Genomic DNA, 22,285 nt, shown 5'->3' on the forward strand with positions numbered 1-22,285 from the left:
ATGGCTTGATAGGCAGTCTGCTAAGGCAGCCCTGGGGCCTTTCTAAAGGCCCCCGGCTGCCATGACACCTGCAAGGCTCCCCCGATCTCACCGCGGGGGGGGGGGGGGGGGGGGGAAGGCGTGTGGGATGTTTGGGGGACTTAAATGCCGCTGTCAGAATTGACAGTGGCATTTAAATGGTTAATAGTCGGGATGGGCCGAACGGCCAATCGCAGCGATTGCCCGCGGGTGTCAGCTGTAATAAACAGCTGATGCCCGCACTGTATGAAGAGAGGTTGCCCCACAACCTCTCTTCATTCATACCCCGCCGCTCCATGACGTACCTATACGTCATGGAGCGGGAAGGGGTTAATGGAAAATGAGACATTTTAATTAATATGCTAACAACATTGAAAGTGCATTTTAAATTTTTTTAATGACGGTTACATTCTAAGAGTTCTAAATTAATGGAAGAATTCCTGGCAGGCGGTTCGGAGAATCATCTGGTGACTTCATGAGATCGGTTTCTTTTGGCTTGCCTCTTATAAGCGAGTTCCGGATCATCCCTACACACAGACCAGCTGTAATCCTCAAGCATGGCTTCATTTTAACAGCTCTGCTATCTTTGCTCCATTACGGAAATATCCTGGTGGAATCTTTCTCCGTGTTCATCACTAACCGCTCCACAACTAGAAGGAAAAAGTCTAGGTGGGAGTGCAGAAAATGGATTTTAAGGGACATGTTGCATCCAAGTTGATAGTATTTTTTCCAGAAGTCCTGTCACCAACTGAGTGTAGTTATCATCTTCTTTGTTGCCTAAGATTCCATGAATAACTCCCTTTAAGGCTTGCCAAGCTTCCTTGTCTTCTCCCTCCAAAACTTGATTGAACGCAGGATCCTTTACAAGTTGTCGAATTTATGGCCCAACAAAAATACCTTCTTTGCATCACTCAATCTAGGAAACTTGTCTCTTAAGTACTTAAATGGCCATCCTTCCTGGGTCATACCTGTGACAAGATTTTTCATTAAACCCAGCTTTGTATGAAGAGGTGGAAGACGAACATCTTTTGGGTCCACGAGAGGCTCGGCAACGACAATTTTCGTGGTGGAGTTAAGATTTCTTGCAGGCCAGTCCGCTTGAATGTAATGTGATTTCCTATCCCTACTGTCCCACATACAGAAAAAGCAACAGTATTTAGTGACCCCAGTTACATTCCTAAGAGTACAGCGATGACCTTTAGATTGCTACAGATTTTCCACTTGTGTTCAGCATATTTGATTGAGTCGAGGAGGGCTGTCATGTTTGCGTAAGTCTCTATCATTGGAACTACATGACCAACAGGAATAGAAGAAAGACGGTTGCCATTATGAAGTGATAGAGCTTTCAAACTAAGCCTTGAGGAGCCTATAAACAGCCTCCATTCAGTTGGATCATGGTTCAAATTCAAACATTTCATCAAGCCATTAATGTCACAGCAAACAACCAGATTGTTTTTCTTCTCAATAAAAGGAAGCAGATCCCTCTGCCGTTCTCTGTACTGTGAGACCCTCACATCACGTTGGAGAAGGTTCCATTGCTGTAGTCTTGACCCTAGAAGTTCCGCCTTCTCCTTTGAAAAGTCAAGGTCTCAAATGAGATCACTCAATTCCGCTTGACTCAGTCTGTGCGGTGTATCATCTTTTACCTCAAAGTCAGGGTCATGGGATGTGGAAGGCTTGTTGGGTTCTTCTTTTTCCACACTTTCTTCATTTTCCACTTCAAGCTCATAATGTTGGGGTGGAGTAGGAACTGCTAAACTATCTGAATGTGGAATAGGTCGAATAGCAGATGGAAGATTCGGGTATTGAACTGTTCCTGTTTTCTTCATTGACAATCCTGCCTTTTGTCGTAGTCATAATATAAATATGTTTCTTAAATTAGCCTATGCAAACACACACACACACATATATATATATATATATCCACCTTCATAGAAAATAGCTAGCAGTGAAATGGTTATCTGGTTCAATACTGTACACTGTGTGTGTTTCATTCTTGTGCTGGTGTCTCCAACACTCATACGCAAGTTCTCAAGACTTAACAAGGTCCTGAGATGTGTTTCTTATGAGAAAGACCTGCGATGCCCACCGCTCACAAGGGGGGGGGGGGGGGCTGCTTCTTATCTCCTCCCTTGAATTCCTTGGTCCAGATTGGAATATTAATAAAGTCTATGCTACTTGGGTATATAGGAAATACGTGTTCACATAGCAACATACATCTGGGGCGTAAACATATGTTAATCATCAGCGTTGTTACATACTAGGCCAATCATGAGTTGTTATGATGTTGGGAGGGGTATGCATGTAATTGGTGCATTATATTCAAGTACAACTGTATTGTACTTCCTTTCAATAAACCAGAAGGGTATTGGGGGCCCACGGGGAGAATCCGTGAGTTCATCATACATATATTCATGCATGAAGCTTCTCATTATAACCAATCTGCAGCAAACCAGTGAAATCTTCTGGAATATCATTTATTCCCATAACACTTTATAGGCGGAGTCAAGCAGAAATAGCAGTGATCTGTATGGTTTGTAGGCTCCCGCCAAAAAATAGGCGCAGCAGAAGCCATAGATCGTCCTCGTAGTTTAACTGAACAAGAGTTGTAACATATATGTGGAGCCCATGACTTATCCTGGCCCCTACCTTCATACCGAAATAGTGATGATAGGCAGTCTTCACAAGAGACGTCAGATTGCGTTTTTGTGACAAAAATGTTATTTCACCACAAATGTAACAAAAATTATTCACTAAATTTACACATTTTCGTGGCATTTTGATACAGCAAATTTTTCACTTCAAAAGCGCTCCAAAACCAGATGAAGCTCAGTCACAGCAACATTATGTTTACGACCTACAAACATATGGAGAACGTTGTGTTATGTCAGCTGAGAGGAGTGACAACTCCACCCCCCCCCCCCCAAAAAAAAAAATTCCTACAAAATAAAAATGTAAATTCTAAAAAAATGCCATCACTGTATCTCCAAAGCAAAAGGTAATCGGTCATTTTTATGGTGATTTTTGAATTCAGCAGAGGGAAATACAAAAGAATGCGCTAATTTTGAGCCCGAAACAAAATCATCGTTGGGCAGTGTTATATCCCAGCACATTGTATAAAATATCCCCCAACACACAAGTCTGATCTGTCACTGAGAGCATCCAGACACCATGGCTGCAGGAGAGCGAGGAGGAGAACAAAGGAATGTCCGGCAGGTAAAGGGTTAAACCATTTACATATGTACAACGGCCTGGATGGCACTAAAAATAACTGACTCTACTCCTCCGTCTCACACACGCTCGGCTCTGTTCCTCCATCACACACCACTGTTCTCTGCTCCTCCATCTCACACACACTCCGCTCCTCCGTCTCACACACGCTCGGCTCTGCTCCTCCGTCTCACACGCGCTCGGCTCCGCTCCTCCGTCTCACACACGCTCGGCTCCGCTCCTCCGACTCACACACGCTCGGCTCCGCTCCTCCGTCTCACACACGCTCGGCTCCGCTCCTCCATCACACACCACTGTTCTCTGCTCCCCCGTCTCACACACGCTCGGCTCCGCTCCTCCGTCTCACACACGCTCGGCTCCGCTCCTCCATCTCGCACACGCTCGGCTCCGCTCCTCCGTCTCACACGCGCTCAGCTCCGCTCCTCCGTCTCACACACGCTCGGCTCCGCTCCTCCATCACACACCACTGTTCTCTGCTCCCCTGACTCGCACACGCTCGGCTCCGCTCCTCCGTCTCACACACGCTCGGCTCCGCTCCTCCATCTCGCACACGCTCGGCTCCGCTCCTCCGTCTCACACGCGCTCAGCTCCGCTCCTCCGTCTCACACTCACTCGGCTCCGCTCCTCCGTCTCACACACGCTCGGCTCTGCTCCATCCACTCTCTGAATACATCCTCCCACAGCAGAGTCCTGCATCCCTTAAGCGGAGAGACCTGGTCATGTGACCCCTTGTCTCCTCCCACACACTGATCACATGACGGTGACATCATCACAGGTCCTATAAGCACAGAACAACCCCACGGCTCCTGTCCGGCTGCAGGTGGAGGTATGTGGGGCCACCAGCACTGGGGGGCAGATTTATGGAAGCCCATAGAAACCAATCACAGCGCAGCTCTCCTGAGGAGCAGGTAGTGCTATAGGCTGCGCTGTGATTGGCTGCTGTGGGCGGGGAGGTTTTCTTGCACACAGGGTCACGCGGCTCGCAGGATTTCTGGGGTAAATTTCTCATTAAGGCCGCCTGCACATGAGCGGAAATTCCATGGTGGGATTTCCCGCCGAATTTCCGCTGCTGGAAGCCTACATAGGATTGCATTAACAAACGAAATCTCGCGTGGCAAACAAACCGCAGTATGACCTATTTCTGTGCGGGGCTCTGAGAGCCCCGCACAGAAACGTCACTCACCCGCCGCCGGCTCCGGTCTGGGCATGCGCCGGTTGCCCTGCAAGCCGGCACATCAAACAGCCGGAGCCGTGGGCGCGTACGCGCTGGTCCCTGCAGGTGCTTGGGTCGGGTCCCACGGATCCGACCCGCCCGTCTGCAGGCGGCCTAAAGAGGTTTTCTGGGACATAAAATGAAGCCACATTGAATGTTCTCCCGGCGGCTCCCGTCCAGCTCCGCCCCCTGATGTCTGCCGCACGGAGCCCAGAAGAAGCGGCGGCCGGCCCCGTGGCGCTCCCCCTCACAGGCTTCAGGGGGGATTCTTCTATGGCCGCTGTGAGGGGCTCAGCGCTCACGGATACAATGTGGGGCACATGACCGCTGGCCGCTTCTCCCGGCTCCATGCGGCCGCACTGAGGCTGCAGCGCTGGACGGGAGCCGCTGCCACAGGGGAGCAGTCAGATTCTCCCCTCAGTGACCCCATTCTGTGTCTACACCTGCCCTCTGTCTGCGCTTCACTCTACAGGGCTGTAAGAAAAAGTTGAAGTTTTTATTCCTGAGGTGAGGTGTAATTACTACCTGAGGCCCCCAGATCTATTCCCCGACGGGATCTTTATCCACCACCCTTTCCCCGGCTTCTGCACATTCGCTCACCAGCAAATTGGCGGATGCAAGTGCAGAAGCTGGGGTGAAGTTCGGGAAATTTAAAATCTCCTTGCTCTCCGCTACAAAACGAGAGCCTGGCACAGTGAGGGGAAGCCTCGTGGGGTATCCCCGGTCACATGATCACCGTTATCCAATGGTGTAAAAAGGTAGCGATCTACCTTAGGCCGATCTCACACGACCGGATAAGAATGATGGATTCTGCAGGCGATTGCTCCTCAGTAATACGCAGATAAATCAAATGCAGTGGATTAAATAGTTCTGCTCACATTAACGGGTTGGAATCACATAATCTGGTTGTAAAACCACAGATATCCACCATGTTGTGCTCTATGGTCACAGATATACCTGCAGCCCATAATTAGTTACATTGTGTACGGGCTGCGGGTATCCGCGTCATCGCTGAGCAACGGAGCAGGGGACAAAAAAGATGTTCTGCGCAAGATCGCCTGTGTGAGTACGCAGTTATGTGCAGTACATTATGTGGCCGGGCTCACAGCTGGGATCCACTGTGGGCCTCCGCAAGCGAATTACACATCCTGCCATGTCAGTCGGGCGTTATTCAGATCGCTACCTGTAATACGTAATTTACAAGAAGCCCCGGGAACATTCTCCTTCATGCAGTTCCAGGAGCAGCTTGCTGGGCAACTTTTGTGTGCGACCGCCGCGCCGCAGGAAGTTTACGGAGACTCAAAGCACTACCTTACACCCCGTCCCTGCCACTGCGGTGAAGAAATACCCCCAAAAAAGCATGGGAGGAGGAGGGATACTCGGTTTTATTGCCCCATGTGCCCATCCCAACCAGCTCTGTAATTACCCCGCTCTTCAGACAAACCACACAGTCTTACATAATTACTTTTATCTAAGATTTAGGGAATGCAAAAAGGGGGGAGGGGAGGGATTCTTTTTAGGGAGTCATTGTTTAAATTTTCTTTTCTGTACAAGTTTACAATGGAGCCTGGAATTTATATCCAGTTGTGTGTAACAAAGGGTGTACCGTCCACTACAGGCCTAGCCATGTGACCAGTAAGCAGATTGTGGTACAATGGGGGTATTGCTGAACAGAGAAGAACTAGTGATATAACATTTGGGGTGCGTCTCCCCAGGTTTTCCTGGTTGAAACAAAGAAAACTGTCCTGAAAGTGATATTTATGAAAAAAAATGTAATTTCATTTATTTTTCACCTGCTTGATAGTAACTTTTGCAAAAAACTGTGGGGTCATAATTCTCCATATACATTTAGATAAATGGGCTAAGGGGTCTAGATTTCAAAATGGGGTCACTTGTTGGGGGCGTTCTATAGTTTTGGCCCTTGATGGCTCAACAAGTCTGTATTTATTCAGTTGTGCCCTGAGAGTGAAAGGGTGTTCCATGCATTACAGGCCGAGCCATGTGTCCACTAAGCAGAGTAGGGCCACGATGAGGGTATTGCTGAACACAGGACAAACGGGGATCCATTTTGGGGTACAAGTCTTCATTCATATGTGTGCTGTACAAAAAAACTTTTTTCACATGACACAATTGGCAAAAAAATGAAAATCATATTTTTTTTTCCTTCTGCTTTGCTTAGATTCATTCAAAAACTGTGGGGTCAAAATATGCAGTAGACCACTAGATGAATTTGTTAGGGGGCCTAGCTTTCAAAATTGGGTAATTTGTGGGGATTTTCCATTGTGTTGGCAGCTCAAGGGCTCTAGAAGTCTGCAATGGGGCCTGAAACACCTTGAAGCTCCTTTCGGTTTGGGCCCTGTTGTGCATACAGACATAAGATTAGGGCCACAACAGGTATGTTTCTGAACACAGGATGTAGGGGGTCAAAACCAGACCGTTCAGCTGATGCTGTCTGCTTCCGAATTAGTCCTAGACGTGAGTACTCAGACGACGCAAATAGACAGCCACATGCACCATGGGATTGTCATAAGTGAAGTGGAAGTTTATTCAGCAGAGGTTACAGTTATAGAAGAAATTTGCTTGCGTAGGATTTAATCACTGCGCATGCCCAGGAGTCTTTGCAACCTTGGCTTGGTGCTGTAAAACAAAATGATCCTCAAAATTTTAATAATTAAAGTTTTTTTTTCCAGTGAAATACTTGTGGTCTTCAACCAGTGCTTCCTGGTACGAGAACCCCGCCTCTAGAAAGTACTGGCTCTGATTGGCTGAGCTGCAGCACTCGAGAACCAATCAGAGCCAGCACTTCCTTGAGGCAGAGTTTTTGATCCCCTGACCAGTAAGCGCTGATTGACAACTACAAGCAAGTGTGCCAGGGGACCAATGAAGAGGAGTGTGGTGGACCAGACAGTGGCTGTTAGGGGATGTATTGATTTTTTTTTTTTATGCAGCCAGGGCTTATATTTCAAGCCTGCCCGAAAATTCCAGCAAAAGTGCGCTGCAAAGTCGCGTGACTCTGTAGCACCATGCGCGAGTATGTAGCGACACAAAATTGTCATATCTCCGTGAGGAAACGCAGTGGTATGGCACAGAACACAGCTGCGATATCACTGTGATTTTCTTGCGGCGACATTGCTGCCTCCCGTGTGAAAGAAGCCTTACTGCTTTACATCACAGTTGTGGCCCCTGATCTGCTGTAGAGATGTGGCTTGCTGTGGCCCCCAACATGGAGGAACGGCCCTGACAAACTATTCACCTCCTGATCCAACCTGCATAAAGGGAGAACAGAAGGCCTACACTTTATTATCTCCAGTAATTGTATTATTATAGGGGATTTGTATGATGTTACATTGTCTCATCTTCTTCCCATTCAGGATCCTCGGCTGATATCTTCTATATCAGATAATTATCCTGATTAACCCGACGAGGATGGAGAGGAACCGGGACAAGATGGCGGAGAGTTTATTCAACCTCACCCTAGAGATACTCTTCCAGCTTACAGGAGAGGTGAGAGATTCTGGGGATGATGTTAAATCATTCTTATCTATGTCAGTCTCTGTTCACATCTACGGTAGAGGAATTAGTGCCGATTCATAAAGGACAGAAAAAACATAATCTGTTGCGCTGTTTTTCAGGTAAGACGATGGACACCTAATATAAGACAATGGGGTCTGTCTGGTACCTCTGATGTTGTTTAGGTACTCTCCCTAAGGAGAAAAGATAGTGTTTCTGACCCGAATCCCAGGCCTCTCTCTAGCAAAGTCAGAATCCTACTTCACACTGATGAAGGGCAAAAATCCTGAAACAGCTGTCTGTACATGGAGTCTGGCTTTGCTTTCAATTCCCGGTCATTGCTACAAAGCTTGTATAAAGAGTCTAACATTTACTTTAGGGATTGTTGCCTTCCAGTAGGTGGCACTGGGGAGGTATTGTTCCATCTCACTTATTTGCATATTAGCCAGAGGAGCATAATGGCCTTGTAAGTTTCCTCACTCACCATTTCGGTGCTCTCCCTAAGAAGAAAAGACAGCGTTTCTGCCCCCCGTCCCAAGCCTCTCACTTGCAAAGTCAGAATCCTTGTCATGTCTCATCTACCTAACTCTATTCATTGACATGTATAACCTGTACTGTATCTGTAAGTGTTTGCCTTCTTTAGTTTGTCCCTCCTGGTTCTCTGTACCCCCCTGTGTTGCATAACTCCTCCTTTTCCTCCTGCTAGGGAGTTTCCTGTCTATAGCCTATGTGTTAGGTCTCTACTCTGTGCTTTGGCTCATCATCATTCTTTTTACCTACTGCTGAATGTGCATTCTACAAGATTTCTACCTAAATAAACCCTGGAATCTTCTCACATGCCTCTGCAGTCGAGTTGGATGCTGTCTGACAACATATACCTGGTGTGAGTACTGGTCCATAACTACAAGAGAAGTTACTTCAGCCGATACGCCCGCAGCCATGTTATTGAGTCAGAATAGTAAAAAGAATGTATAAATCCTGCCAGACACTGCTGTAAAGACTCCTCCAGCAGCTCCACATACAACCACAGCCGCAGCTCATAATCTCCCACCAAGCTATAACTCTCCTCAGTGTTACCTCCATCCTGTGTGCTGCATCATGGCTGAAGAACACTCTGAGGCACAAGCTAGCATGGACCCTAGTCTGCAGTCTAGTGAGAGAGACAGGCGCTCTAATAAGCCAACCTGGAAGGTTAGAGAGAACCTTGAAAGTCTCAAGCAGGAACTTTCCTTTGACATTTTAAAACTGTGGGAAACATTACTAAGTCATGTCTCCAACATTCAGCAGAGCCTGTCTTCACTCCACGTGTCACCACTAGAGGGAGCCCTGCAACAGCTTTGTGCAATGTATGAACATTATAATATAAAAGTCCAGGAGTACGAAAACACTGAGAAAATTAAACACAGAGGATTCCATAGAGGAATTGCAAAGCTTCCAACATCTCAGTGTAGGAAGAGACAGCTTAGTACGCGACATTAAGTCTAAGACAGAAGCGAGAATTGCGCAACTTCAGAAGGTGTCATCTCACATTTCTGACTCTACCAGGCACTCCAAGCGTACATCTAGGTCACGATCTTCAAAGCATTCCACCCTCAGTGAGCAGCTTCTAAAAGCACGCGTAGAAGCGGAAGCGACTAAGATACAGGCCGTCTTTGCGCAGAAGAAAGCGGAAGTGGAAGCTGCACATAAGAAAGCAGAAGCAGAAATGGAAGCTGCACATAGAAAAGCGGAAATAGAGGCTCTGGAGAAACAATGTGAACATGCTACAGCCGTAGCAAGGTTAAGAGTTTTAGAACAAGCCACGAGTCAGAGCGAAAGAGACAGCATTGACTTCAGCGGAATGGATGCAGAGGAACCGCTCGAGCGTACAAGAGACTATGTACTAAGCCAATGCTTCAATTCCCCACCTGCCGCAAACATTCCAGACAAAACAGATGTCTCTCCAGAGCGACAGGCCGCACATTCTTCCACAGCACCAGGCATGCAAAGTCAGTACAGAACTCCGCTCGTTCTTCACACCGACCTTCCGCCCTATATGGAGCACCAAGGCTCTGCACCCCAGCAAGCTCAATATACGGGTATTCATGGACAATTCAAAATACCAGCGGTTCTCCAAACCTCTAGCACTTACATGGTTCCATATCCACATGTCACCAAACCTATGGACTTCAAACCAGCTCCCAGGCTGAACACCCTGGCAGCCCCATATGTACCTACGTCTCTCACGCAAAACACCACAAACGATGTGATTAGTACCACTCAACCAATTTCACACCTGAAGTCAGAGAAAACCGACATGTCAGAGTTTGCAAAATACATGGTACGTCGTGAGCTCACCAAGACAGGACTGATAAGGTTCGACGACCAGCCCGAGAATTACAGAGGCTGGAAATGTGCCTTCAGAACTGCAACTCACGATCTCGGCATTACTGCTTCGGAAGAACTAGATCTACTGATCCGGTGGCTTGGCCCACAGTCTACAGAACGAGTAAAGAGACTCAGATCTGTCCACATTGAAAATCCAGCAGCAGGCCTTGCAGCCGCTTGGGAGAGACTGGAGAGAACCTATGGTAGTCCTGAAGCAAAAGAAAATGCTCTGTTCAAACGTCTGCAAGCCTTTCCAAGGATATCTGGTAAAGACAATCAGAAATTCCCAGAGCTCTGTGACTTACTGCTAGAGCTACAGCTGGCCAAGGGAGACACTCACCTACCTGGCCTCAGTTACCTGGATACTGCTCGTGGAGTAAACCCAATCGTGTCAAAGCTGCCATACAACCTTCAAGAGAAGTGGACCGCTCTGGGGTCAAGATATAAGAGAGAAAATCAAGTCTCTTTTCCTCCATTTTCCTACTTCTGTGAGTTCATCAAAAACATTGCAGAATCCAAGAACGATCCAAGCTTTTCCTATGAGGAATCCAATCCCGTTCCACATCCATTCAAGTCTGACAACCCACGCATCGACTACAAAGGCCGCAGAGGTCCAGTATCAGTAAAAAAAGACTGATATTTTTCCCTCTACTTTGTCAGCTTCACAGCGAGTCAGTTACAAGAGCAATCAAGATGAAAAGGTTGAAAATCCTAATCGCCTGTGTCCCTTACATAAGAAGCCTCATCCCCTCAAGAAGTGCATCGGCTTCAGGAAGAAACCACTCCAAGAACGCAAGGAGCTTCTAAAGAAGTTTGGGGTATGTTTTAGATGTTGCGCTTCTACTGAACACATTGCTAAAGACTGTAAAAATGCCATCAAATGCATTGAGTGTGGTTGTGAGGATCATGTACAAGCTCTTCACCCATCTCAAACTAGTACTGCACCAGCTACAAGTTTCCCTACCCCACCAACGTATGGCGGGGAGAACACAGATCAAGCAGCAAGTCCTACCACTGTATCTTCTTCATGCACAGAAGTCTGTGGAGAAGGCATTTGCGACCAGTCCTGTGCAAGGATATGCCTAGTCGATGTGTACCCCCAGGGTCAACCAGAAAGGACTATGAAGGTGTACACCATCCTCGATGACCAGAGCAATCGATCACTTGCAAGGTCAGAACTCTTTGATTTGTTTAACATAAAGGGAGATGTTTACCCATACACCTTGGGTACATGTAGTGGAGTGACAGAGGTCTTGGGGAGAAGAGCCAGTGGACTTGTAGTAGCCTCTCTTAAGGGCAATCTTGAGATACCCCTGCCCACACTTGTTGAATGTAATCAGATACCATCCAATAGGGGAGAGATCCCTACACCAGAGGCCGCTTTCCATCATCCCCACCTAAGGGCTATAGCTAACGAAATACCAGCCCTTGACAAGAGCGCAGAGATCCTACTTCTGCTGGGTAGAGACATTCTTAGGGTGCACAAAATACGTCAGCAAATTAATGGACCTCATGATGCACCATTTGCCCAGCGCCTTGACTTAGGATGGGTCATCATAGGCAATGTCTGTATAGACAAGATGAAAAAGCCAACCAAGATTTCCTCATTTAAAACACACATCTTGCCAAATGGTCGTGGTACTTATTTTCATCCATGCCCACACCATTATCGGGTGAAGGAGAGACTGACTAACAGTAAGTGGCACCATGACCAACAAGACAGTACAAACACTTTCCTCTGGGATGACAGTCTTGGATCAACAGTGTTCAATACAACAAGTGACGATAACAAGTTGGCACCTGCTAGAGAAGACATTGAATTTCTCAAGGTCATGGAAAGGGAATTCACCCAAGATGACTCCAATAGCTGGGTGGCTCCCTTACCCTTCCGTTCTCCAAGAGTAAAGCTACCTAACAATAGGCAGCAAGCTACCACTAGATTCTCCTCTCTGAAACGCACTCTTGAGAGAAAACCAGTAATGGAAAAACATTTCGTAGACTTCATGCAGAAGGTATTCGATAGAGACCATGCAGAACCTGCACCACCGGTAAGGGAAGGAGAAGAATGCTGGTACCTTCCGTCCTTTGGCGTGTATCACCCCCGCAAGCCTGAACAAATCAGAGTTGTGTTCGATTCCAGTGCTCAGCATGAAGGTGTCTCTCTCAACAACCTTCTCCTCACAGGCCCTAACCTAAACAACAGCCTCATGGGCATTCTAATTCGCTTCAGACAAGAACCCGTTGCGGTCATGGCTGACATCCAGCAGATGTTCCATTGCTTCATAGTTAAGGAAGATGACAGAAACTATCTCAGGTTCCTATGGTACAAGGACAATGATGTCAGCAAAGAAGTAATAGATTACCGGATGAAGGTACATGTCTTTGGCAACAGTCCATCACCCGCTGTAGCAATCTATGGACTGAGAAGGACAGCCCAAGAAGGTGAGAAGGAGCACGGATCGGATGCTCGGCAATTCGTCGAGAAGAACTTCTACGTAGACGACGGACTTAAATCCTTACCCACAAGCGCAGAGGCGATTGCTCTCCTCACCAGAACCAAGGAAATGCTGTCTGTCGCGAACCTTAGGCTTCACAAGATTACCTCCAACAGCAAGGAAGTAATGAAGGCCTTTCCATCTGATGATCATGCAATAAACTTGCGGGACCTTGACCTCAGCTCTGAGGTTCTTCCTATACAACGCAGCCTAGGATTGCTCTGGAATATCGAACAAGATACATTTATATTTCAAGTATTAGCTTGCGACAAACCTTTCACCAAGCGTGGAGTTTTGTCGGTCGTGAACAGTTTTTATGATCCTCTCGGGTTCATAGCCCCCATCACTATTCAGGGCAAGATACTTCTGAGACAGATTACTACTGTAAATATGGATTGGGACGCTCCCTTACCTGTCGAGAAACAACAAAGGTGGGAAAAATGGAAAAGGTCCTTGAAAGTATTAGAACAACTCCAAGTACCGCGCTGTTATGCTCCCAGTTCTCTTTCAGCTGCTGTCAAAAGGGAAATACACATCTTCTCTGATGCATCAATGGAAGCCATAGCCGCAGTGGCCTATCTGAAGATCTCAGGAGCCAACAATGAGCTACACTGTGGATTCGTACTAGGTAAGGCCAAACTAACCCCAAAACCTGCGCATTCCATACCAAGACTTGAACTCTGTGCAGCCGTGCTAGCAGTAGAGATTGCCGAAGTGATAAGGGATGAAATGGACGTCACATTTGATTCATTCACCTTTTACACAGACAGTAAGGTTGTTCTCGGTTATATACACAACCAAACAAAACAATTCTACGTGTATGTAGGACACCGAGTAGAAAGGATCAGAAGTTTCTCCACCCCTAACCAGTGGCATTACATCCCCACAGAACTTAATCCAGCCGACCGGGGAACAAGAGCCGCACCAACATCAAATCTGCTAGACCACATATGGTCTTCACCTCCAATTTTTCTATACGAAGATCCTTGTTTGTTAGCTACCAATGCCATCTATGATCTGGTGGAACCCGCGTCTGACAAGGAAATCAGAGCCCTAAGTTCTACACTCTACATTTCTGTAACTTCTAAGGTGAAGCTGAAGTCACATCGCTTTGAACGTTTCTCGACATGGAGATCTCTCGTGCAAGCTATTGGCAGACTAATTCACATTGCTCAGTGTTTTGCAAAGAACGCATCGTCAAAGTGTAGTGGTTGGCATATGTGTAAAGCACACCCTACAGTCACAGAATTTGAACTTGCTGAACAAATCATCATCCAGTGTACACAACAAGAGGTGTATCACTCAGAGATAGACAATATCTCGAAGGGCATCAGTCCGCTCAAGAGCAGCGCACTCTATAAACTCAACCCAGTAGTTGACCACCACAAATTGCTGAGAGTGGGTGGTCGGATAGAGAAATCCGATCTATGCAATAAAGAACAGAACCCCATCATCATACCAGGTGGACATTATATCGCTACCTTGCTAATCCGACACCACCATGATCAAGTGCATCACCAAGGCAGACAGTTCACTGAAGGTGCCATCAGGTCAGCCGGTTTATCGATCGTAGGAATGAAGAGAAGCATTTCCTCCGTACTCCATAAATGTGTCAAGTGTCACAAGCTAAGGGGAAGACAACAACAACAGCAAATGGCGAACCTACCAGCAGATCGGTTAAGTACCGATCCCCCTTTTACTTACGTTGGTGTGGATGTCTTTGGTCCGTAGTCACACGAAGGACGCGTGGTGGCGCCGCAAATAGCAAAAGATGGGCTGTGCTGTTCACCTGTCTTAGCATTCGTGCAGTACATATTGAAGTGATTGAGTCTATGGATTCTTCCTGTTTTATCAATGCTCTTAGAAGATTCTTCTCCATTCGTGGACCAGTCAAACAGCTGAGGTCCGACTGTGGGACTAACTTCGTAGGAGCCTGCAAGGAACTACAACTAGGCAACTTCTTGCTCAACAATGGATGTACCTGGGTATTTAACCCTCCGCATTCATCTCATATGGGAGGAGCTTGGGAGCGCATGATTGGCGTTACAAGAAGAATACTTGATTCAATGTTAATGGATCACAAGTCGTCGATACTCACTCATGAAACATTGGTCACCCTTTTTGCTGAGGTTTCTGCTATCATCAATGCAAGACCACTAGTTCCGGTATCTTTAGACCCTGATTCTCCATTTATTCTTACTCCAGCCACGCTTCTCACCCAGAAAATTGGGACTGCTACTATTCCTCCAGGCAACTTTGACTGTAGTGATATTTACAGACGTCAGTGGAAACAGGTTCAACATCTCTCCAATGTATTCTGGCACCGTTGGAAGATGGAGTATCTACACACCCTCCAAGGTCGTCAGAAGTGGCAGACTCCAAAACCCAATCTAAAGGGTGGTGATCTTGTTCTTCTGAAAGACAAAGAGGTTCACCGGAACGAATGGCCCATGGGTCTCGTTACCAAGGTCATCCCTAACGACGATGGGAAAATTCGAAAAGTGGAAGTCAAAGTGACAAAAGGAGGCACTGTAAGAGTTTTCTTCCGTCCAATCAGTGAACTAGTACTTCTTCTTCCAAGGAAGGAAGTCACCTAAGGAAGCTTGATTATCCTACACAGCTCATGGCGGGGAGCATATCACCGCAGACTGCAACCGAGAGAAACTGAAGAAGTCCACCTGTGGATTACCTTTGCCACAACAGTTGATTTGTTCATTTATTATTGCTGTTGCATTTGTTTGTTTGTTTTTTAGGTTGAACAAGAATTTCTGGACTTTGAAGGACATTATGTCAAAACAGTATTCAGTGAAATCTAAAGATTTCAGACGGGGAGTGTCATGTCTTATCTACCTGACTCTATTCATTGACATGTATAACCTGTACTGTATCTGTAAGTGTTTGCCTTCTTTAGTTTGTCCCTCCTGGTTCTCTGTACCCCCCTGTGTTGCATAACTCCTCCTTTTCCTCCTGCTAGGGAGTTTCCTGTCTATAGCCTATGTGTTAGGTCTCTACTCTGTGCTTTGGCTCATCATCATTCTTTTTACCTACTGCTGAATGTGCATTCTACAAGATTTCTACCTAAATAAACCCTGGAATCTTCTCACATGCCTCTGCAGTCGAGTTGGATGCTGTCTGACAACATATACCTGGTGTGAGTACTGGTTCATAACTACAAGAGAAGTTACTTCAGCCGATACGCCCGCAGCCATGTTATTGAGTCAGAATAATCCTACTACGCAATGATATATGCAAAACCCTTCAAACAGCTGTCTTTGCATGGGCTCTGACCTTGCTTTCAATTCCTGGTCATTGTTACAAGGCTTGTATAAAGGATCTAACGTTGACTTTAGGAATTGCTGCCTTCCAATACGTGGCGCTATAGAGGTATTATTCCATCTCCCTTCTTTTTATTTTTGTTTGACTGATCCGACACTCTTGTCACACTTGTTGTTTTGTTCTTCTGCTTCTATGATGGAGTGGAACAAAGGAATTGATGAACACAAATGTCAACAGAAACTTAACCCCTTAAGGATGCTGCTTTTTTTTTTGTTTGGTTTTTGGTTTTTCTTCCTCACTTTAAAAAAATCTTAACTCTTTTTTATTAATCTATCCTTGTAGATGTCTGCATGTTGTTTTTTGTGGGACGAGTTGTATTATTTAATTCTATTATTTATTGTACCTTTTAATGTACTGAATATTTAAAAACTGCAGCAAAAATGCCATGATAACTCCAGTCTACGGGTTTCTCCGATTTACTTTGATACCAAATATATAGAGGGTTTTTTTTTTTTTCTGTACTATTCTTATTTTTTTCCAAAGATATATTTTATTTTTTTTAATTATTTTCTGCCGGCATCTTTTGACAGCCATAACTTTTTTTATTATTCCGTCGAAGTAGTTGTGCGGGGACTTTGTTTTTTGCGGAAAGACCTATAGTTTCTATTGGTATCATGTTGGAGTATGTATGACTTTTTGATCACTTCTTATTACATTTTTTCTTGGATATGGGGTGACCCAAAAAGTGCATTATTTATCTTTGTGCACACTGTGCGGGGTTTGACAGTTTGTACTTTTATGGACACGGCAATATGAAATATATTTTTAATTATTTTCTTTTATTTAGATTCTTTTTTAATTATTAATACGGCAAAAGGGCTGTTTGTTAAACTTTTATTACTTTTTCATTATTTTTTTAATAATGAATTAAACTTTTTAAAACTAATCTTTACATTTTACTTTAGTCCCCATAGGGGACATGAACTTACGATGGTTTGATCGCTCCTGCAGTATGATGCAATCCCATCTCCCAAGCCACCTCAATACAAACCCTGAACCTCCAGGACACAAATGGACGCCCTGTAGTATTAAGGCGTTAAAGGATATGTTCACCTTTGCTCTCCTTTTTTTTTTCTTTAATCAATGTTTTTGGAAATGATTGTTTCTGATTGATTAGTTTTGATGCTTGTATTGTTTTCCAAGCCATTGCAAAATCCACGAGAGTAATCTGATGGCTGCTTCTGAGCCGCTCCCCTAGCGTCCCTCCCTGAGTAATGGCCCATTTACACGTAACGATTATCTGAGCGATAATCCTGCAGTGTGAATGCAAAAAAATTGTTCACTTTTAGTTCACAAGTCGTTATCGCTGACTTTCAGTCAGCATAAAAACTATAACTGGATCGCTTCCGTATAAATGCTCCCCCTTCAGCGCTTCACCTAGAAGATAAAGCGCTTAGCGAGAACCCAGGGATCTTGCAGTGAAGTCTGTCTAAAGGCTCTGCACGCTCAGCAGACTGTCAACAGGGGTAAAAGGGCCATAAGAATGAGCATTCTGTGAGGGGGTACATTACACAGAAAGGGATTTCTGAGAAACGACCCCCTCAGAGGCTTTCTTTAGGGACAGGAAGAAGGCAGTACATTGTCATTTGTAAGTTCATATGGGTCTTCCACACAGGGGAGTGCAGTCTATGGATAGCTGACATGTCATTGTTTGTTACAGTCTCTCCAATTCATACATAGTGATAGACAATAATCAAACCTGTGATATGTCTGCAGGGAGAAACCTTATTAGAGGACTATATGACCATGTGGAGAGATGCTGATCATCTCACCAGCCCTCATGCCCTAGCATGCTGCACCTTGTAGTACTCTTATTTTATCAGGCTTTGCTCTCCATCCAGATCATCTGCTCCTACCCTCCTGCCCAAAGTACAATTAGTGAAGCTCATCTCCCATCACCTTATCATTTGATCTAGAGATAAGCATATAAGTGTAGTTGATTACAATGCCACCTGATCCATCACCACCAATCTATCCCCCTCCCAATTAAATAGTAAACAGAGAGGTAGCACTATGTGATATTGTGTGAGCATGGCTAAACAGACTCTAAAAGAGGAGAATGGAGGTGGAGCTGAGTACCATATGTTTCCATGTATAAGATGCGTTTTTTTTTACAAATATTTCGCTCAAAAATCGCACCATGTCTTATACACGTAATGCCAACGAAACGATCCAATGAAAACTTACATAAATGTTGACTGCGAGGTAACGCTCACAGGTGTGCGGGAGCCCTTAGGAGCTAGCGGAGCGGGAGGCAGAGCAGCGGCGTGCGGAGAACAGGGCAGCGGTGCGGCTAGGTGAGGTATGCCTGCACCCTCACACATACACACTACACACACACATATACAGTACATACATACTGTGAGACAGTGACCGGCAAAGTGCTGGAGGGCCGTTACATTTGCCCTAGGATGCTCTCCTATGAGGCGTTGGGGAGCGCCTGGGCAGATACGTGCCACCGAGCAGCCTGGGCTCGGTGGAGGAAGCCGGCAGTTTAGTGTTAGTGGCATTAAGCCACTAACACGTTGTAGTAAGTAAGTGGCTCCAAGCCGCATAATCCGGGCCGGCTTTTCCTGGAGTGACCAAAGTGAAGGGTGGGATGGTCACTCCCACGTACCAGGTGAGGCTGGTACCAGACATTATAAAGCCTGGGCCTACAGGGCCAGGGGGAGAGCTGAGACCTTTGCAGGTCTGAGAGTCCTGGCTGGCTGTGTGCAGGAGCCATTTGTTTACCAGTACGTAGACAGGGACGCTACCGGTGTAGTAAGTGCTCAGACGAGCAGGATTTACTTTGTTTGCCTGATGTAAAGGCCTGTATTTTGCTTTGTTTGTTTGGAAATAAACCCAGGCAAAGCCTGGACTAAAGACTTTATCCTATGTGTCACTGTCTCTGACTGCTTATGCCCAGGTTGCTACCGATCCTAAACGCTAGTCCCTCACATATGGTGTTTAGATGCGGGCAGCAGTCTTAAAGAGACATACACCAATTAATGGACATTTTGCTGCAGCAGCTGGTGAACCGTTGCTAAGGGCAACCGCCCAAGAGAGATTGACTGGAGAGTGCTGTAACCCCCATGTCCTGGGTGAAAGCTGCAACGGCACAGCCATCAGATACTGCCAAGATGAAGGAACTGATAAAGTAGCTAGTAAAAATGAATGTGCAGCAACAGCAAGCATTGGCCCAGCAGCAACAAGTGGCGGCGACCCAGCAAAAGATCCATGAGGAGGCCATGAGAGCTCAGGCCGAGACCAATGCTCTCCTGGCGCAAAGTGTGCAGAGGTCATCTGGTTCGCTCCCCACCACCCGTACTGCGGTACAGGCGGCCTTACAAAAGATGACGGCCACCGATGACATCGAGGCCTATCTCACGGTCTTTGAGAGAGTGGCCGAGAGGGAGAAATTACCAGCGCCTCAGTGGGCAGAGGTAGTAGCGTCTTTCCTGACAGGAGAACCCCAAAAGGCCTACTTTGACCTCGGGGAGCAGGATGCCAAGGACTATATCAAGCTCAAAGGTGAGATCCTGGCACGCTTGGGCGTGGACACCCATGTGCGGGCCCGACGAGTACACGCCTGGACTTTCACAGACGACCTACCAGCTCGCTCTCAGATGTACGACCTGCTCCACCTGGTGAGAAAGTGGCTGCAGCCGGAGGAGGCGTCCCCGGCGGAGATCGTACAAAAAGTGGTTCTGGACAAGTTCATCCGCTCGTTGCCCCCCGCAATTCAGCGCTGGGTGGGACAAGGGGGCCCCCAGGATGTGGGCCAACTCGTGAGCCTCGTCGAGAGGTATAAAGCCACGGAGGACTTACTGCAAGCCGTGCCTCCTCGACGTTCCAACCCCGGGAACAGCAAGTCGGCCGGAGCACCTGGTAAGACTGTCCCAGATGTAAGGGGTGTCAAAAGTGTCCCCAGGGGAGGCGGCTCAGAGGGGGATCGTTTGGGGCAGAGGAGGAGCCCCAAATGGACATTCGGGTCCCGGGTAGAACCCCAAGGAGACCGGGCCCCCATACGATGTTGGCGCTGTTATGAGCCCGGGCATCTTGCTGCCAACTGTCCCCTCACTGGGGAACCCATGGACTGCGACTCTGCCCGGCGGAGGTCGATGTTCGCATGGCCAGTATGTTCGGCAGAGACTGTGTCAGAGACTGATCGACCATTATGTCACCTAAAGGTGAATGACTTTGCGGTGACAGCTCTACTGGACTCAGGGAGCTTGGTTACGCTGGTGCACTCCAGCCTAGTCGATCCCACAACCTTCACCGGCCGTCGCATGGGGGTTGTGTGTGTGCATGGGGACACCAAGGAGTATCCTATTGCCCTTGTAAGACTTGAGACTCCGTGTGGACTTGCCACCCATGAGGTGGGCGTCGTAAAATCCCTAATGCACACCGTGATCCTCGGGAGAGACTTTCCCCTATTTTGGGACTTGTGGCGACACCGAGGGTCGTCTGCAAATAAGGTTCATGATAATGCAAATGTGTATGATGTGTGTCCCGAACCGTTTGACCCTGAGGGTACGGTTCCGGCCGTAGGGGTGACCCAAGAGAATGGGGATAACTTTCCCTTGACAGTATTGGCGGGTGAGACGGAGGCACAGGATGAAGTAGTTGCTATGCCTGACTTAGAGGTCTCACGTGCCAATTTCGGAACTGAGCAGCTCCGAGACCCCACCTTAGTAAAAGCTAGGGAAAACGTTAAAGTGATAAATGGGGAGCCTCAATTCCCAGGGGCTGATACTGTGTTCCCACACCTTGCAGTCAACCAAGAATTGTTGTATCAGGTTGACAAGGTCCGTGGGGAGGTTGTGGAACAGCTGGTGGTACCTCAGTCCTATCGTAGGATGATCTTCGACCTGGCGCACAAGCATGTGCTGGGAGGTCATCTCGGGAGCGAAAAGACTAAGGAACGCATCCTTCAGCGTTTTTTTTCTGGCCTGGGGTACATGGTGATGTAAAACGTTACTGTGAGTCGTGCCCGGAGTGTCAAATAACAGCTCCTATGCCCCATTACTGGAACCCCTTAGTGCCCTTGCCCATCATAGAGGTGCCGTTCGAGCGGATCGCTATGGACCTAGTTGGGCCCTTGGTAAAGTCTGCCCGGGGTTACCAACATATATTGGTGGTTGTAGACTACGCCACCCGTTACCCCGAAGCCGTTCCTTTACGCAATACGTCATCCAAGGGTATTGCAAAGGAACTACTTCACATGTTCTCCCGCACGGGCATACCAAAAGAGATCCTGACGGACCAAGGAACCCCCTTTATGTCAAAGGTCATGAAGGAATTGTGTAAGCTGCTGAATATTAAGCACTTACGGACGTCTGTGTACCACCCACAGACGGATGGTCTGGTTGAGAGATTTAATAAGACCCTAAAAAGCATGCTAAAAAGGGTAGTCAATAAGGATGGGAAGGACTGGGACTGTCTGCTGCCATATTTAATGTTCTCAATCCGTGAAGTCCCACAATCCTCCACTGGGTTCTCTCCCTTTGAATTAGTTTATGGTAGATATCCCCGAGGGCTCCTTGATGTAGCTAAGGAGACCTGGGAGCACGAGTCCACCCCCTACAGGTGTGTTATTGAACACATTTCCCTCATGCAAGATCGAATTGCGGCAGTCATGCCCATTGTTAGAGAACATTTACAGCAGGCTCAAGAAGCCCAAAGCCGGGTATATAACAGGTCCGCCAAGGTGAGAACCTTCAACCCTGGGGATCGGGTACTAGTGTTGGTGCCCACCCTAGAAAGTAAATTCCTAGCAAAATGGCAAGGGCCCTATGACATAATTGAGAAAGTCGGAGAGGTAAATTATAAGGTATACCAGCCAGGTAGGCGGAAACCAGAACAATTGTACCATGTAAACCTAATTAAGCCATGGAAGGACAGAGAAGCCCTGACTGCAGTGAGCACCCCCCAGGGTGGGGTCCCAGAGGTGTGTGTATCAGGGTCCCTGTCCAAATCCCAACAACAAGAGTCGAGGGAATTTATACAACGTAACTCAGATGTGTTTTCTGATATACCAGGGCGTACTGGTGTCATAAAACACGACATTATAACTGAACCAGGGGTAAAGGTTCAGTTGAAACCGTACAGGGTTCCAGAAGCCCGCAGACGA

At 47.0% G+C, this 22,285-nt stretch overlaps 1 protein-coding gene across 2 annotated transcripts in view; it reads left to right on the top strand.

The window, feature by feature from the left end:
- LOC136624366 (oocyte zinc finger protein XlCOF22-like) overlaps positions 1–22,285 on the top strand; it is a 48,479-nt gene that overhangs the window by 17,906 nt on the left and 8,288 nt on the right. The window contains exons 1-2 of one of the 2 annotated variants that reach the window (XM_066598332.1): positions 4,003–4,075; positions 7,834–7,966. The exons of the other annotated variant lie outside the window; for it this stretch is intronic. Coding sequence (XP_066454429.1) covers positions 7,889–7,966 — 78 coding nt within the window. The 5' untranslated portion in view covers positions 4,003–4,075; positions 7,834–7,888. Of the gene's footprint in view, positions 1–4,002; positions 4,076–7,833; positions 7,967–22,285 lie in introns of those variants that run through there. 2 annotated transcript variants of the gene reach the window in all.

The sequence above is a fragment of the Eleutherodactylus coqui genome, chromosome 4 (genome assembly GCF_035609145.1).
Source record: "Eleutherodactylus coqui strain aEleCoq1 chromosome 4, aEleCoq1.hap1, whole genome shotgun sequence".
Taxonomy (NCBI): domain Eukaryota; kingdom Metazoa; phylum Chordata; class Amphibia; order Anura; family Eleutherodactylidae; genus Eleutherodactylus; species Eleutherodactylus coqui.